The sequence below is a fragment of the Dermacentor albipictus genome, chromosome 7 (assembly GCF_038994185.2).
Source record: "Dermacentor albipictus isolate Rhodes 1998 colony chromosome 7, USDA_Dalb.pri_finalv2, whole genome shotgun sequence".
Taxonomy (NCBI): Eukaryota; Metazoa; Arthropoda; class Arachnida; order Ixodida; family Ixodidae; genus Dermacentor; species Dermacentor albipictus.
Window position 1 is genome coordinate 54063555 of NC_091827.1, and position 17605 is coordinate 54081159.

Below are 17605 nucleotides of genomic sequence, written 5' to 3' on the forward strand. Positions count from 1 at the left end.
GACGCGCTAAACTAAGTCAAAAGCGCACTATGCGAGCCGCAGTGCGCTTAGCCAGTGGACTCGTGGCGGCACCCCGCGGCGGCCGCGGTATCTACGCCACGTAGCCGACCGCATCTTGATGTCAGCTATTGGCCAATAGCAGCCGTCTAAGTGAATGACAAAAGAGTGCGTCCGATGACGAAACATTGCCTCTAGAAGATAGTGAGAACAGTGCCTTCTGTTGAGAAGAGAGCACTTGAGAAAAAGCAATAGGGGGGGGGGGGGGGAGGGCAGAGGGAAAGTCGAAGAAAGAGGCAAAGAAAGCTTCGCTTTAAAAGGTGACTTCCCAGTCCGCTTGTGAGCTCCACGCACCACGTACGACAATAAAACTTGGCTGAGATCTTCACAGCAGCGTATGCTACCCGCGGACTATGTTATTTCAGTTATTTCAGCAAGCCCGAGATGTGCTTCAGGGCCCCTGTACCCCCATATTCAGCAATGCAACTTAAGTCGAAGCCCATGCTTGACTTGATTTAAATGACGCCTGGCGTTAAGGTGCCCAAAGACGCTCACCGCGTTTCTTTCGGCGCATTCACGATAAGCGTCACTTAGATCAAGTGAAGCATGGGCTACAACTTAAGTTTCATTTCTGAATACGGGGGTTGATGTCCGGTTGAACGGCGCTGAGCGGTACTTCTAGGTAAGAACTCCTCGCGGGCAAGCGAGCGCGTTGAGACGGTTGGCCAACACCTCGCAGATGGCACAAGGCTGGTGCACTTCGATCCGTGACGTCATGCGACCTTGACCGAGGCGCGATCATGACGTGGCGTCGCAGCCAATGGGAACTTAGGTGGCCTTTTTCGCTTGTCCAGACGACAGACGCCGATTTTCTCGCTCAATTGGTCATTTGAAGCTTTCGCATCAATTATGCAGATCGCGCGCACTGCAAGAATCGACGTTATGCGAAGCATTTTGCAGGTACTCGGTTATCCGGCATTGTTTGCGGTTACGCAAACCATTACCAGGTGAACCTACGTGCCTGTGTAGATTGAGTAGTACGTGAGGCGTCGGGAGCACATGCATGTGAGAGACGATCGTACGGCAGCAAAGACAGGATTTCTACGCCGGCCGTGTAACGGCAACTTAAGACATGCCTGTTGTTGGGTTCCACGTGGGCCGTGGACAAGCGTAAGAGAGGGAAACGCGAATTGTGGCGGCGTCATCAGCAACTGCGCGGTATACAACAAGTATATACGTACCTCCGATAATGTCAAGTCGCGTACGTGTAAAACGACGGTGGCATTCGTAGACTCCAGCGAAGGAATAGCACACGAATAACTTGGCGACGATCTAGAAGTCGGTTCAACTTGGCGCATTCTCCTACATGGCGTAAACTACTTCGAGTGCTAAAGTGCGGTGGAAAAGTGGACCGGTCCCGGAGATGGTGCACTTTATGGCGACGCCTCGAAGGACGAGGTGTCACCGGGAAGGCGACAAGTAAGCGACGCGTGGCGCATGCGCAAAGTGTTTCAGAGAGCCGGCTGCCTTCGGAACGAGATAATTATGCGCGCGAATGGGACCTAGTGGTTTAAAGAAAAAAGTTTTTACCGAAAGGTGTAACAAAAGTATTTTGGTCCCGTGGTCCCTTAACTGCTTCTTACGCAAGAAACCTGCAACGATAGAGCTTGCGTTTCTAGATTGCTGGGATCCCATCTTTTTCTGGGATATGCTACAAAGAACGTTAAAGAAGGAGTTACCTTTAGATCCACATGGAATAAGATTCTTACCTGTAGGAACAGAGGCTTTTCCGTATGACGCTATAATGTTCCTGGGCCTCCACAGTTTGTGGAAAGCTAGAACGCAGTTCAGCAATGCCAGTGTCAATTCGCGACCTACGCGCGATCATTTCAATGAAGCTGTAGTACGGTTCAGGGATGTCCATCTGGCACACTCCGAACAGCTAACGTGGATTGAGATGCTAGATGAACTGGCAGCCCTGAAAAAATTGTAATATGTCGTGCCAGCAAAATCCTTGTTGATATGTTTTATCTTTTGTGTATTGTTTGTGTGTGTCAAAGCCGGCAACAAAGAAAAAAATGCGGACGTGACCTAGTGGTCAGAACAGCAGGATGCTGTCTTGAACGGCCGAGGTTCGATTCCAGCATCGGCCACGCTTTACTTTATTTTCTTGAAAGCGAGGGGAGATAGGCACCTGCCTACCTACCGCGAAGCGCCAAGAACGAGGCAAGGAGTGCTTATCATTGGAAAGCGAGACAAAATGAAACAGAGAAGGCAACGCAAGTGTGGGTGTGAAGACACTTTATGTATAAACAGGAAATCACAAGATACACACCTATGAACAAACGCATACAAAGTCTATACAAAACAGGCTTCTCGTACGGATACATCATCACATTCGCTGCTATTGAACTGTGCGTGAAACACACACACAGCTCGCTTTGGTTTTGTTTCTCACTTAAATAACAAAGAGGACAGAGCATAAATTACACAGCGTGAAAGTTGAACGACCCTTCGCACTCTGGCAACGACGATGTGAAAAGTTCAATACCCCGTAAAGTTCCAACTTTTCTCGTTTTTGTTTGTTTGTTTTTTACCGTACGACGTCCACTGCGTTCGTTGTTCTTCAGTGGAAATCTAATGGTATACCATGACGCAGGAGCCGACCTAAATTTAACGAACGTCATTTCCTCTAAGTCAACTCAAGTGCTGCGTCTGAACCTTAGCCATTAAATGTCAGTGGCCAGAAAACGCGCTCGAGGCAAGTTAATTGTTCTCGAGCACGAATTCGATTTGTTTCAAGAGAATGAACTTTTTGCGTCGGGACAAGCAAGCGACGAAGCGGAAATCCAGCTCGAAATTCGGAGAACTGCGGCGAGGGACAAGGCGCGCTCGGTGTCCGGAAGGAGCACACCTGCTTGAAGCTCTTTTTCTTTTATATTCTCGCCACGATTCCCGTGAGTGAGGCGCATTGCAGGATACCTTACGGGGAATTTGAAAGTTCACATCATACGCGACGAAGTTTCCTAGCAGAAAACAGCAACGTCACGCGTGACGATAACAAGGAACAGAAAAAAGAAAGACGTACGGAAACTGATAGAATAGATTTCAGGAAGTTAAATTCTCACACGCGCGCCGAGTTAAACAATATAGACTAAGAAACGGCGCCTGCTGCCTGCGCGAAACGTAACTGGAACTGTTCACCCACCGAGCTTGCTTCTTCGCTACGGACTCCACCGCGTCTCGCAACATCATACGACCTCTGCAAAACGGTTCGTCGAGACACCCCCGTCCACTCCACGCATCAAAGCGGTGCACCATTTCGGCGGCCAAATGCGAGTGTTCGGACACCACGTACTGCAAGCGCGCAAATATTTGTAGAGTTCCAGCACAGCGGAGACGTTATTGCGGGCGCGGGAAAATAGCGGAACGCGGCCGAATCCAGTAGCGTAGCCAGTGGAGCCACCTGGCTACGCGGTGTTGGACGACAGCGCATATTGTTAGTGACCGTTGTGATCGACTCGTCTGCTTGCAAATAATCACCCCGAATGCTCTTCTGGGTGTTTCCAGGAGAGAGTAGTTGTACAATACGAAGTGTTTTCTAGCGTGTCATAGTCTATCATAGTGTCCCAAGGTGCTTCCGCTGCGGTATGCGCCTCCCCCCCCCCCCCTCGAGCTTCAATAAACGCATAGGCTAAACGACTAGTAAACGTATCCGCTATGCTGCATATCTCTAATGAAACAGTGACAACAGTTCCGCATTCCAAATTTATATATATATATATATATATATATATATATATATATATATATATATATATATATATATATATATATATATATGTATATGTATAATGAGACTGCAAAGGACGCGCGGCAAGGCAGCAAGAAAATAAAATGGTCACCTCCGTAGAAAGCCACGGACTTTCTGTCATGATTCTACTGGTTGTGCACATACATAATACAGCACGAACATCACTTTACACAAGCATTTAACCGTTTGACATCACAAATGTTCACATGTTGCACACACGCTGGTTACCACAGAGGCCAAAATGAATAAAAAATATATTCAGAAAATAGAAACGACGCCTCTATAGAACATCTATCTATACGAGTACGGTGAACACGGCCGGACGCCGTTTCCGCTACATCGAAAAAAAAACATAAAAGATTAAAATGAAGGAAATGTACAACAGACGGCTTACAACTTTTGTAAAGCTATGTACACAGCTACAAGAGCGCTACCGAACACCAAGGAAATCTCGCAGAGCGCACAACCATCGTTTTCAAAAGCAGCGAAGTAGAAGAAAATTACAATAATTTTGAACGAAACAAACGCACACGTGACAACCAAGGTAATCGCACGAAACAGCTGAACAGGGGTCCGGCACGAAGGAGGAAGAGATGAAAAATATATGTATATAGATCTGCAACCTTCGTCATCCGGACAGCTCACGAGAACATCACATTTGTGCCGCTTTAAATACAACGCCTGAGCATTACGTGGTGCAGGACCGACACGTCTCGTTTCAAAGAAGTTCGCAGCAAGGACAGGGCGTAAATGGTGTGCCCGTTTTGTACCCCTGCGATGACTTAAGAAATTGCGGTTATCAGCCTCCGCGTTCCCTGGAGGCAAAATGATATGAAGCGCCCTGGCGGCCAAAACGCGAAGCAAAACCAAGTAAACAACACCTGGCTTCAGAGGACAAAGTATACTCCGAAAAAAACTCCAAACGAAAAAAAAAAACGATTAGCCAGCGACGCCTGCAGAATCTGAATGTGATTGTGGCCGTTTGAACAGAAGAACAGCATTCGCATGCTTTGCAAATGAATTACTGAACGTCCTCAAAAGACGACATTTCCTAGACTCGGTTGAAACTAGCTTGACGTCAAGGGAAGGTTCGCAGTCGATAGGTCAGCACAATAATGCGCCGGCGGTGTAGACTGGCTTGCGCCTTCGGATCGGGGGTCATTTATCGCAGATTCGACGATAGCAGTCGCGTGGAATACACTCATGGTGCTGCTGCTTATCAGCGATGATAAGATTGCGACAAAAAAGGGGTGCGTGCATGGTTGGTTCCTTTTGACAAGAGTATCGAGGGCACGAATAGATTTTTGTGCCCGCGAAGCCCAAGTTATCTATGTGTAAACACAATGTAACCGGTCCACACGTTCCACCTGTGAACAACCTAAATATGTTCGTAGATAGGGCGACGAAAGAGGAGGGGGTGAACTTATCTTCATACACTTAATTCAGGCTTCCTCTGGCGAGAAATACGCGACAATCTTCTAAATTACCGACGAAGTTTTGAAATTCTCGCGTCGCGCAATTACGAGCGCCTGACAGCGCCAGACAAACTAACGCGTCACGATGACTCGCAACTACATATGGCAACGTAACGACGCAGACGAAAGCAAAGGACGTCACGACATCAGTGCCAGACGACGTGAACGGCCCGACATCAATGGTGAGTGCCGTCTGTTACTCGCGCAAAAAATGCAAGTTCCTGATACTTTGAGTCCAATCGCGAACGCCGACCACTCTCAGAGCAAACAAGCTATAGTGTTCCCTTCATTTTTCACACCCGGTAACTTATCACAAATGAATGTGCTCTATTCGTGTGCAAATGTGTTTCTTCTGATCAAAGCTGCGCATCTCCGCGCAAAGTGCGTGAAGAGGTCATCACCCATTTAAGACTGTGCGAACATCTGGCTTCCTACGACGCGAGTGCAGACGGATTGGCTATAGCTAGTGCGCTGCAGAACATCGCACAGACGACAATAGAGCGCTCGTTTGCGTTTGCCGCAGCCATTGCTTTTAAACAGTGGGTTATCATGGTACGTTTTGCACACGGCGGCAACAGACTGTTGCTTTCACTTAACGCAAGGCTACGTTTTGCACACGGCGGCAGCAGACTATCGCTTTCACTTAACAGAAGGCTACCGCCTTTCTCTCCGTGTCCAGTGGGTTCGCTGTGGGTCATGTTAGGTTGACGGCGCAGATAAAATGCTGCCTACAAGTGTTGCGCCTGTTACTAAAGTAAGGACTAACGATTGTGCACACGACACTGTTCTGGGCCAATTAGTACTAGCACCTATAGCGAAAGGAAGAATACTCGGAAGTATCTAGTATTGACAAGTTACGGCCACCTAGGAAATTTTGAATTGAAAAAAACAAATAAAAAATAAAATCGAAGAGAAGCCGCCATGTCCGCCTGTTAACTATAGAAAAGTGCGATTACTAACAGCCGACTCTCACTGTGCAAAGTTAGTCTCAGAACGGAACAAGACGTGCCGACGCGCTTGGAAATGCGCCTGTACCTCAACTCAACACCGCAGGTGTGCTAGTTAACAAATGTCCCCCGCTACAGAGCCCAGGGTTTCTTATTTAAAAACACCACAACCGCTACGGGGAAACAAACGGTCTGTGACGAGACGTCCTTCTAGCAGGCTGCCTTCTGCCGCGGCTTCTTGTGGGAGACAAGGGCCGGACGTCCGGTGGTGCTACGGTGGCCTAGGTGGTGGCTCTGCGACGGCCGCAGAGTGGCGCTGGCGGCGGAGGTGGCAATGGTGGCGGTAGATAGTGGAGAAACTCTGGCCATCACCGGCTATGCGAGGCTGTTCTCGGCCTTGTTGATCTCCATGACGATCTGGGCGTGCTCTTCGAGCAACTTGGCGAACTCCTCCTTACGCAGCTCGGCATTCATCTGCGCACAGAGGGGGTAAAAAAAAGGAGGCGGCATTTCAGCGTAAAAAAAAATAAGCGCGCAATTCCATTCCACATCTACATAAGGCAAAGCATGTTTGGTTTTTGTAGAGAATGATCACGAATCATATATAGCTGCTCTCCACCAAACGGCAACTGCTCCTGTAACGTGCGTATATTCTGTAGTACCCAGGGGCACCGTTTATGGGCGTCCAGGGGCAAGACAAATGCACAACTATAGTGTTCTGAGCAATACGAGCAGAAGCGCCCTTCGAGCGGACTCTCGGGCAAGTGCGACCTCAAATATGAAGCAAGGACACTTGGCATGTGATGCTACGCAGTTTTGCAAGAGGCGCATTCGTGTCGTGGTTAATTATGCAGATATTCGGAGTTTCTTTCGGACCACAAAGCTTTTAATTTAATTTCGACAGAAGTCGTCTACGATGACAATGCAAACTACGGCTTCTTCCTTTTTACTAACTCCTTCGTGAAAGCTGCCAGATAGAAAATACGCGAAAAAAAAAATTGGCTGTGGCTTAGGTAAGGTTAAGCCCAGGATGCGAAGCATACTAGCCTTTATTTTAGTTGTTGAACCACTGTTTAGCCTGGTGAACTGCTGTTGCTTGGCTATATTTGGTTCGGCTAGACGAAGAAACAACTCATGCATTACTGCTTCGCCTTCAAGAGTGGAACGCGACAGCGTTCCCGTCGACCCGCCAAGGGGTGTAAGACAATGGGCTACAGGGCAGCGACTACGCGCCCCGCATTGGACGCGGTGAGCGTCGAGCAAAGCAGCGTTCGGCGCGGCAACGAAATGTGCGCCTGAGCAAGAGACGCACGCCTTACAAACAGCTCGTTTCTAAGGCAACACCGCATTCACTAGAGGCGCTTTTGTACCGCTTTGAAGCATCGTACTCGTGGCTCAGTGGTAGCGTCTCCGTCCCACACTCCGGAGACCCTGGCTCGATTCCCACCCAGCCCGTCTTGCAAGAGTTGAGCCAAAGCCACTTCTCCTCTGTCGTGACGTCACGGTGTCAAGTGGTTTCAAGGCGACACCGCCGCGCCTGAGGAGCTGGGTTGAGCTCTCGTAATATGCTTCGCATAAAAATTGGAAGCTTATCAAGGTTAAGCCCAGTGGATGCGAAGCATCCACTGGGCTTAACCTCAGCGTATACTTAGCGTTTGGAGGCATCTTGACCGCATACACGCCCGGCGCAAAGACGCTGGCGCGGTTGCGGGCACAGAGACTGACGCGACGGCGGGCGCGCGCCGCTTCATCCCTGGCGTGACGTCACATATCACGTGATGCAGCGATGGTGGCGCCGCCGCCGCGTCGCGCGCGACGGCGTGAACCGAAGCGTGGAGGCCTCCGCCGGGCGACGTCCGACGGCGCGATACGAGGCCCCATCTGCAGCCGGTGTGACGTCATCACGTGAAGTCACATCATGTGATCTCACTTCAGGGTCAATGGTGGCCACCGCCGGGAGGCGACCGACGGCGCGATATGAGGCCCCATCTGCAGCCGGTGTGACGTCATCACGTGAAGTCATGTCACGTGACCTACTTGAAGGTCACTTGAAGGTCAATGGTGGCCACCGCCGGGCGTCGCGCGAAGGCCCGAAACCTACGTTAATATGCTTCGCATAAAATTGAGGACGCTTAAGCTTCGCCTTCAAGAGTGGAATATGTAACCGTAACGTTTACCGGGAAACGCTCGCGGCGAACGCCATGTACGAAAGTGAGCGGGCGAGCTTTCTGATGGAGACACGGCCTCTTGCATGGGCCGCGGATGGGTACGGATGCGCGGAGGCGAGCGCCATCTGGATGGTGTAACAAGGAACCAAGCGCAGAGCGCCGCTCTACGGATGGTATAAACGCTGGAAAGGGGGTTTATGTTTGAGTTTCCGCGCAACCGAATTATGTTTTTTGGTATATTGAAATTACAATCCGACGCTATCGTGTCTGTAGGTTGTGTTTATGTTGTACTCTACGATTTTTCTGACGCATCTTACTTTGAGGAATCCAATCAGTTCAGTAACGCCTCTGCGCCACGAGGTGGGCCTGCGTGGTTGTGGTTCGGAACGATTTTGTTTTTTTGCTAAACGACGTCAGACCCAAGACGTGCCGACGCCGGATTTTATGCGACAGGGGGCGATTAACGCTGTCGCGTTACAACTGGCTTGACGCAAACAAGAATCCTTCTCATTAAAACCATTTCGTGAGCTGGGTAGTATAGCCGGTGACAATCTGATAATTAGAAGCTTATGTGTACGGTATCCAACTTGACCATTTGAATAGACGCGGCAGCGAACTAGGTTCGCTTAATGGCGTGACGTCAAGCGCTTTCGTATGTTTGAAACAGCTATGTTCTGCGTACAGACCGGTCTTGGCGCCACTGGTTTCAGGATGAAACCTGAAAGACTAGGGCAAGTTTTATACTTGATCCTGATATCACAGCTCAATCATAGCTAACACTAACATAAAGCAACTAGCTTCTATTAGTTAGCCTAGTGTTTACATTAGCAGAGCAAGTTCATTACGCCGTGAGCGGAATCCCGCAGGCTCGACTCTCAAAGGTGAAAGCCCGGTGCGCGCTGCGTTTTTGTGGGTGGAGCTTGTTTGTTTGTTTGTGTTTGCCAGCCTGCTCCTCGCTTTCCCTTTCCTGTTACCTGTGTATATGTGTTCAAAACAAATTGTTTGTGAAATTCTTTTGTCACCGGCTATAGAGCTCTGTAGCTTGGGTAGCAGTGCACACTAGCGCCCACTATGACAATGAAGAAATAAGGGAAAATAGGCGGTGTCTGCTAGGCGTCCATCGGAACGCGGCCATTGTGGCCAGGAATCGGACATTCCACTTATTGCTTATAGCAGCAGAACGTCCTAGCCACTGAACCAACGCGACAGGTCTTCATCACATTCACCTGGAAGGTTTCATATATGGCAGTTGGCCGGCACATCCTTCTGCGATGCGGGAGGGTGATAGCAACGGCCCACACTCCTTATTAAAGCGCGCGATCGTAAAACACCTGCGCGCGCGCGCGTTTCTGAAACGTCATCGTAGAAGCTGACAATAGTGTGCCATTCTCTCTGTCTTCATGCGACCAGTACATCGCCTCACCCATCGCTTTATGAACAGAATAGTTTCCGGTTTCTCCACCTGTCTTTGAAACTAAAACAGCACTTCTTGCGTCAATGACCCGATGACGAGTGGACTGCGCGCGGAGATCACGCGTTCTTTTACGCTCCGCCTTTCTTCGAAATAAATGTCGACACGAAGTGAGCTCCGGAACGCGGCGTGCTTCACAATACACGTCAGCTTCGCACGAACGCTAGGCTGGCGCATAAAAAAAAAAAACGGCATGTAATATAGCTTTCGAAGGTATCACCGCCTTCTCCTGCCTGGTTCGACCACAGACGATTTAATGCCAAGATGATAGACGTACAGTTACAATAGAGTTACGTGCCTGACCACGTGCCCGTCATGCCACCCCAGATCATGACGTCGATGAGGGTGGTACAAGCGATGACACGCAAGCGCAAAGAACCACAGCCGTAAACGTCCAGTTAACAGTTAGCAGTTAACCAGAGCTAGCAGTTAACTAGAGCGTCCGACAGAAACGAGTGTCCAGGATGAAGACTATAAAGCAGCTTCGTAGTGTGGCGCAGGACTACCAGCGATGTTGCTAAGTTTTCGTAGACGGAGCACCTGAAGAAACCTATCAAGGAAGTTTAAAGCGGAATCGAGAGCGCCTATCGAGAGCGCGAAGCAATCAGACATGCAATTACGCACATTTCCATCTGGAACAGAAAAACAGCCTTAAAACATCAGACAGGAACGGAGAGAGACAGCAACGACTTGTCGAGCGTTTGATCTTACCGATCCATAACTAAGTGGAAAACCAGCGCAAGAAAGGCATACACAAATGACCCTTGGGAGTATACGCATGACTATACAACTACACCACCATTAAACAACATTACAGCCACTACGTGTAACACAGGTCAGCCCACAAAATTATCGCATTCATGGTTCTAGATCCGAAAACTTCTTTTCAGTTATGGTTAGTGACGGTACACCGAACCTGCGTCATAGTGCTTCTGAATGTGGAAGGCTTCGAGAATTTAACTGGCGATTGGCGTACTCACAATGAAGTTCAGTTATTAGTCCAGCATTCTTCCCATTACTTCCTATTTATTTTGCATGCGTTTCTCTCACTGGTTTTAGACTTGTTTGAGATCATGTACAATTTAAAACGGTCTAGCCTCGTTCATATTACCGAGTCGCATCGATCTGCCGAGCCAATTTTTCTTGCGATTTATTTAGCGCTGTTTTCCGTGCTCAAGACCATGCACCGACTTTTTGAAGTAAAACTGCAATCCCATCATATCTGCGTCGACAGACGTTAGATTGACTTAGCACTAAACAACAACGAACAGCTTCTCTTACGAAAAGCTTCCTAAAATGGCTCCCTATGCCCATCGCGGTGTCTCAATGGGTTGTGACGTCCTACAGCCGAGTGCGAGATTCCCGGTTCGATTCCCCGTAACGGCGGCGACATACAGGTTGGGAGCGAATAGAAGAAAAAAAATACGCTCGTGTGACGGATGAACAACCCTAAGTTGTCAAAAATAACCTAGACTGACGGATACGGTGCAATGTGTTTCTGAGACAAGGCATTGCTTTGTGATGTTCCTCCATCAATCAACGGCTCTGCAATATCTAGAGCAAACTAACACTAACAGCCCAGCCGGATGAGGTGCTTTCGAGGCTATACCGCTCCAACGTCACGTGGAGTAAAAAAAAAGTTATTCATTCTTGGAGCGTCAATTTATTCTCATCCGTTCGGCTAAACCATCTCCGGAATGAACAGAAGAAAAAGAACGCATAAAAACGAAAAATAATGTAATTCTACAGTGGCGGCGAACATTTTTTCTTTTTTCAGTCGTTTATCCTGCTATCCATTAAAGCTGCACTGTCAACCACCAGCGCGCAGGATCGTAAGGAAAAAAAAAACGGTGCCCACGTCACGGTTCTCCGCACCGCCCAGCTGAAGCGCAAAGGCCATCAATCAGGCTCTTCGGAAAGAGAGAAAGCGACAAGAAAAAAAAAGAAAAAGACGCCGTCGAGAACTGTTCTTTTATATGTCGTGTCTTGCTTTCCCTTACTCCGGAAGCAATAGGTTAGTGCCTGCTGGTGCTCAGAGAGTAGCGGAAGTGTTTCGCCGGGTCCGGACAAACCTTGTGGCATAGCCGTGGCTTTTGAAGGCGTACGGCCGCTTTTGGAAGCGAGTGAAGGAGGATTTTGCAGGTTGTGTACCTTGGATAAAGAAAAAGAACAACTAGGAAGCAGTAATTTGATGACTGGAGTATATATAAGCCCGGTAATAACGAGAACAAGAGTGAAAAAAAAAACTGGAGGACGCTTAAGCTTCGCCTTCAAGAGTGGAACGCGACAGCGTTCCCGTCGACCCGCCAAGTGGTGTAAGACAATGGGCTACTGCGCAGCGACTACGCGCCCCGCATTGGACGCGGTGAGCGTCGAGCAACGTAGCGTTCGGCGCGGCAACGAAATGTGAGCCTGAGCAAGCGACGCACGCCTGAGCCTTAGAAACAGCTCGTTTCTAAGGCAACACCGCATTCACTAGAGGCGCGTGTGTACCGCTTTGAAGCATCGAACTCGTGGCTCAGTGGTAGCGCCTCCGTCTCACACTCTGGAGACCCTGGTTCGATTCCCACCCAGCCCATCTTGCAAGTTGTTTTTTTATTCATGAAGTGCCTGCTGGGATTTATCGCTCACTGCCAACGCCGCCGACGCCGACACCGACGACACCGGCTTTTCTGCGACACGAGCTCCTTAACGCTGTCGCGTTAAAAGTGGCACTGAATACAGAAGCAACTACATAGAAACTCCCGAGTGGCTATGTGCTTCAAAAGGTTACCAGAACACCCCTCAGAAGTCTTGTACTGCTCTGAGTGGTTCAGAAAAACAAATTCGTCGAGGGGACGTCTACTTCGAGCTATTCTCGCGGAAAGTTATGGCATCAATCTGTCAGTTGACGAACCATGACGTATTCTTACAGCGAAGAAACCACACGAGCAACAACAAAACGAAGAAGTTCACAAGACGTTAATTACTCTACACACATCTCGCTTATCGCCACTGCTAATCAATCAAAGCTTTCATCAGCTTCGAAAAGCAGCCCTCCTGGAAACGTGGACGTTCCCTACGGTCGTGGCTGGATGGATATCTAAGCACTCCATTACAATGTGCTGCGCCTTCTCCGGACTTTGCTTGCACCGGACATGCATCGTCCCCCTGCGAATGTTTTCTCCTGCGTGATTTTTGTATTTAGGCTGGCGGTGATGTCCGTCGCGATAGCTTATAAGTGGCCTTGACGTCGCGCAGCTGAACTAGAGGGTGCGGGTTCAAACCCCGCTGCGGCAGCCGCTATTCAGTGGGAGCGAAATGCAATAACAACCGCGGCAGTTAGATTTAGGTGCACGTAAGAGACAGGCGTCCAAGAGGTCCAAGTTAATCCGCAGTCCCCCACTACGGCGTCCCTCGTAGTAAGGTTTTGGTTTTGGCGTCTAAAATCCCATAATTTAATTTCATTCTGCATAAGCCGCTAGACTTCTAGCGTCGCAAACTCGCAAAAGCCCCCTCTGAGACACAGGGCAGCAAGAAAGGATGGCGCCACATTCCCGGACACAGTGCCGGCGGAGTAGTTCCGAGGAGATGGCACCAACGAGTGTACTACATGGAAATATAATTGGACAGAACAGCCTGCATTATCCTGTCACGTCAGAACGCAACTATAGTTACCCGTGCATTGTCAGTGCTCCATTACCAGTTGACAAATATATACGGCGCCTTGTACTATCACGAGACGTACAGCCACCTTTTACAGTTGCAGCACTTAGTCTTATTATTCTTACGTTTAGGCACTATTTATTTAGGCATTATTTTCGCGTTTGCGAATGTTCTGTTCGCGGCAAAATAACGCTTTTCCCATTTTGGAGCTCTAATATATCACACTACTTGAACTAATGTTTATGACTGATGCTTTTTTTTTTATTCCGACAGTGTTGTGCTGTTATTCTCTCGTCTGCTTCGATATCCTGCGGTTCGGCAAACGTGAACCCCAAGAGCGTATCACCGCGATTTCCTTTCTTCCACGAGTGTTACTAAAAAAAAATAAAAGCGATAAAACGGAAGTTAGAAAAAGGAGCTTCGGAGCTAAACAAAAATTCACACGAGAATCGAAAGCATAAAAATTTCCGTGCTCAGCTACTATAGCTCCTCGCGTCACGTCTCGACGTTCATTCTCTGCGTGAGAGCCTTCGAACGCTTTCCTTTACACGCTTATGCAATGCGAAACCAAAAGCCACAATGCGCGATTCGCTTTTATATTCAAGTACATCAAACCTGTGCGAGACGTCGGTAAGCAGGGATGCAATTCGATACGCAACAGCGGGTGCGAAGCGGTGGCACACTCCAAACCACTGACAACGCTTGAAAAAAAAAAAAGGGGGGTTGGGGGTGGAAACGAGGCTGACTAGAACACGAAGCAAAAGAGCTTAACTCAGTCCGGGGCGAACGCACAAGTGAATGAGAAACGCAAGCTCTCCTGCGAATGTGGTAACAGCGGGGCCAACCATTGTCCGCCTTGGTGATGAAGCAAGGTAACCGAAGTGCGTGCAATGAGCGATGAAACAAAACAATATGAGCGTAATGTTACGACAGCTAAACGGCAGTGTAGGTTAATGGCCAAACGTGGGTAGCGGATATTCTAGTTGATGTTACGAGCAAGAAATTGAGTTGGGCGGATCGCCTAACGAGTGAGGCATGTAACCGGTCGTCTATTAGCGTAGCAAAATACAGCTGCCAAGCGAAATGCAGCTCACTCAAGGAGTGCAGAGGTTAGGTGGCGCGACTAGAATAGGTAATTTGAAGGTGTACAATGGAGTCAGCCGACTCAACCCAGGAGTCATTGGAGATCACTGGGAAAGGCGCTGTGGTGGGCGTAAGACCCCTCGATGCTGATGACGGTGAATCTAGTCAAACATCGTAGAAGGGTAACTCACGATTAGGCTTCGCACCATGTCTTCCTCGGCAGGTGTGGGTGTTTTGCAGGCTGTAAAGGACAAAAGACAAGAAACGTAAGAAATAAAAAAGCAATAACAGAAGGCGTTCCAGTGAATTTTGAGCAACAGCACACACATTCGAAACAAACTAAGTATGACAAAGATAGGCGTAAATAAGCATTTAAGATTACTACACAGGTATTATTGCCGCGTAGAATAGAAACACAATGCTATGGTTAACAAATGGCGCCGAATGGTGCCAATGAACCATTGGCTTCTAAGCGTCGCTTTTGGAAGCCCGCTATATTTCGCTGGCATAGTCCAGAGAAGCCTACAAAACTACCTTGAATGATATCTCTTCCGAATGGTCGCTTCATTCTTATATATGTATATATTTTGTGGTTTTCTGGACAATTTCCTCTATTCTCGGAACATGATTACGACACTTTCATACGTCTCGCCGTGCTGCAACGCAGGACTTTACGCTAACCCACATTGAGGTGTCCTGTGCTTTTCTAGGCCTCTTCAAGCTAGCTTGTGTTCTGGATATTGCGCACACTTTTTCTGCCATTTCTTCCCTATAAACATACTGTGGAATAAAGCGCAAAAGAAGTACCCATCGGTACTCTTGGAAGATACACTTATTCCTCTGCTATTCGGGGAAGAAAAAGAATTGAAGTAAACACCACAGTTGGAAGGGATAGGAGAATTCGTTAGCCCCCGACAAATAAGTAAAATTGATCTCAAGACTTTATGTAATATGATCCGAATGCCAAACAACCGACAAAAGTTCGAACTTTATTCAAACGGCAAACACGCTGAGGACCGCGTTTCCCTGTAGCTGTTCGTTGCAAGCAGGAAAATGACTTCCAGTACAACACGAGGGCAAATGTATATTGGATAGCTATAGACGCACGGCAGACTGATCGCTAACAAGTAGACATTTACCGATCACTTCGCCAGCCCCGTCTAGCTGATCAATAATTTGTTGAGTGGTGTCTTGCCATCACCAAGCTGTTTTTACGCTTTTAATAGCTTCGCAATAGAGAGAGAGAGAGAGAGAGAAGGGAAGAAGGAAAGGCAGGGAGGTTAACCAGACTGAGTCCAGTTTGCTACCCTACACGTGTGGAGGGGAATGGCGAGTGAAAGAGGGAAAGAGAGAACTTAGGTGTAGAATGTCTATAGTCGGGCACTCAAGTCTGTTGCCCTCAGGTAGCGAAAAAGCGCTCGAACTGCTTTCTGGGCCAATGAACTGTGAGGCCAGGCTCCCAAAATCTTCGCTTCCGTAAATGGCCTGTCATCCAGTCCATTTAAGGCACACTGGAGAGTCTCACCCCGTAGACATGAAAGAAGCTGCTGTGAAGCGAGTCATGCTTAACAACGTAGCGGCAGGATTTCCGTCAACTCAAGGTAATGGATCTTGTTCGTTTTCCCATATACACCATGTATCACACTTCTCCTGACGCCGCTGTTTAACTATCTGGCTACCACTGCAGCAAGAGGGCAAATAATCGGGGAGTTAAATATTTTCATCCTGGCTCCCTAACCCGAGATTTATCGTTCCAACTTATTTTTATTACCAATAATTCGATTGACACAGGATCGTGCAAGTTACTTCTAAGGACTACTTGTCCTCAGAGAATTAACTAGCACAGATACGACTACAGAATTTACAATTCCGAGTTCTCATCTTTAAATGACTATACAGCTCACAATCGCCGAAAATCCACACCACGCAATGAAATTTGAGAGCTGCCACTTTTTCTCACCTTTACCCTGACATGCTAGTTATTTGATATATTCACGGGGACTGACGATTTCCTCGGATCCACCGATCGTATTTCACGACTGAAATTGTTCTCTCATCTGGCGAACGGTTACTATGCCATTGACATTCGGACTATCTTCGCTTTGGCAGCAGAGTACGCTGCGGGACAAAGGCACTCCCTAGAAGTTAATCCCCGTTAACATAACACGATTGCTTTAAGTATTCCCATTTCCCAAAAGCAATAGCTGACTGCAGCAACCTTTCTGAACAAATAGTAACACAGGATTCCCATTAAGATGTCGAGATGCATCGCTACAGTGACGATATTGCTTACAGATGTATATTTCTACGTCTTGCCTTGTTCGCTTTTCACGCATCGTACCATGAGCAACAATAAGTGCGCTTTCCATGGTTACTTTTCTGTGTTTACCACCCGGTGAAATATTGTATAGGATCACACTATCTATGAATAAATAAGTAAATAAATAAATAAATAGAACTGTAGCGGGCTGCTCAGTAGCCAAGCCTTCCGTATTGTGAACAATAAAAAAAGAAACAAAAGAAAAAAAGTCACGGAGAGCGCTTCGAGGAGAAGGTGCCGCGCAGGATGCTTACTGTAGGAGTCATCGTCGACGCAGGACGCGGCCGATGGATCGACCGGCTCCACGACGATGCTGACGGTGAGGCCGCTCTTGCCGAGGCCTTTCTCGGCGCCCAGGGTGAGGACGCCCTGCTCGCCGCTGGGTGTCGCCACTAGGCGGCCTTCGCTCTGCTGGAGAGAGGGAGATAGAGAGAGAGAGAGAGTGGGTAAATAAGCGAAAAGCTTTGGCATTCCATTTCCGCGACAGCAGGATTTCGAAAGAAGTTTAAATATCTGGAAGCGGTGCGAGTCGTATGCAAAGTTCAGCGCGCTGTGCCAAGACGTTCGAAGAAATGCCGCGCCGACTTCTGCGTCACTACCTTTTTGCTCAGCAGGATGGGCTGAAGCCGCTCGTGCGCCTAGCAGACGTTTTAATGTCGCCGCGCTCTTATTCGAATAACAGCGA

At 48.4% G+C, this 17605-nt stretch overlaps 1 protein-coding gene across 3 annotated transcripts in view; it reads right to left on the bottom strand.

Moving 5' to 3' along the window:
• Positions 1-3858: 3858 nt before the first annotated feature.
• LOC135900434 (uncharacterized) overlaps positions 3859-17605 on the bottom strand; it is a 46135-nt gene continuing 32388 nt past the window's right edge. For 2 of the 3 annotated variants that reach the window (XM_070522234.1, XM_065429936.2), the window contains exons 3-5: positions 17175-17331; positions 14792-14841; positions 3859-6707 (exon numbers count right to left, since the gene is read on the bottom strand). In XM_070522234.1, the coding sequence (XP_070378335.1) occupies positions 6609-6707; positions 14792-14841; positions 17175-17331 (306 nt within the window). In that variant the 3' untranslated portion in view covers positions 3859-6608. The remainder of the gene's footprint in view (positions 6708-14791; positions 14842-17174; positions 17332-17605) is intronic. The other variant, XM_065429937.2, reaches the window with a different exon arrangement.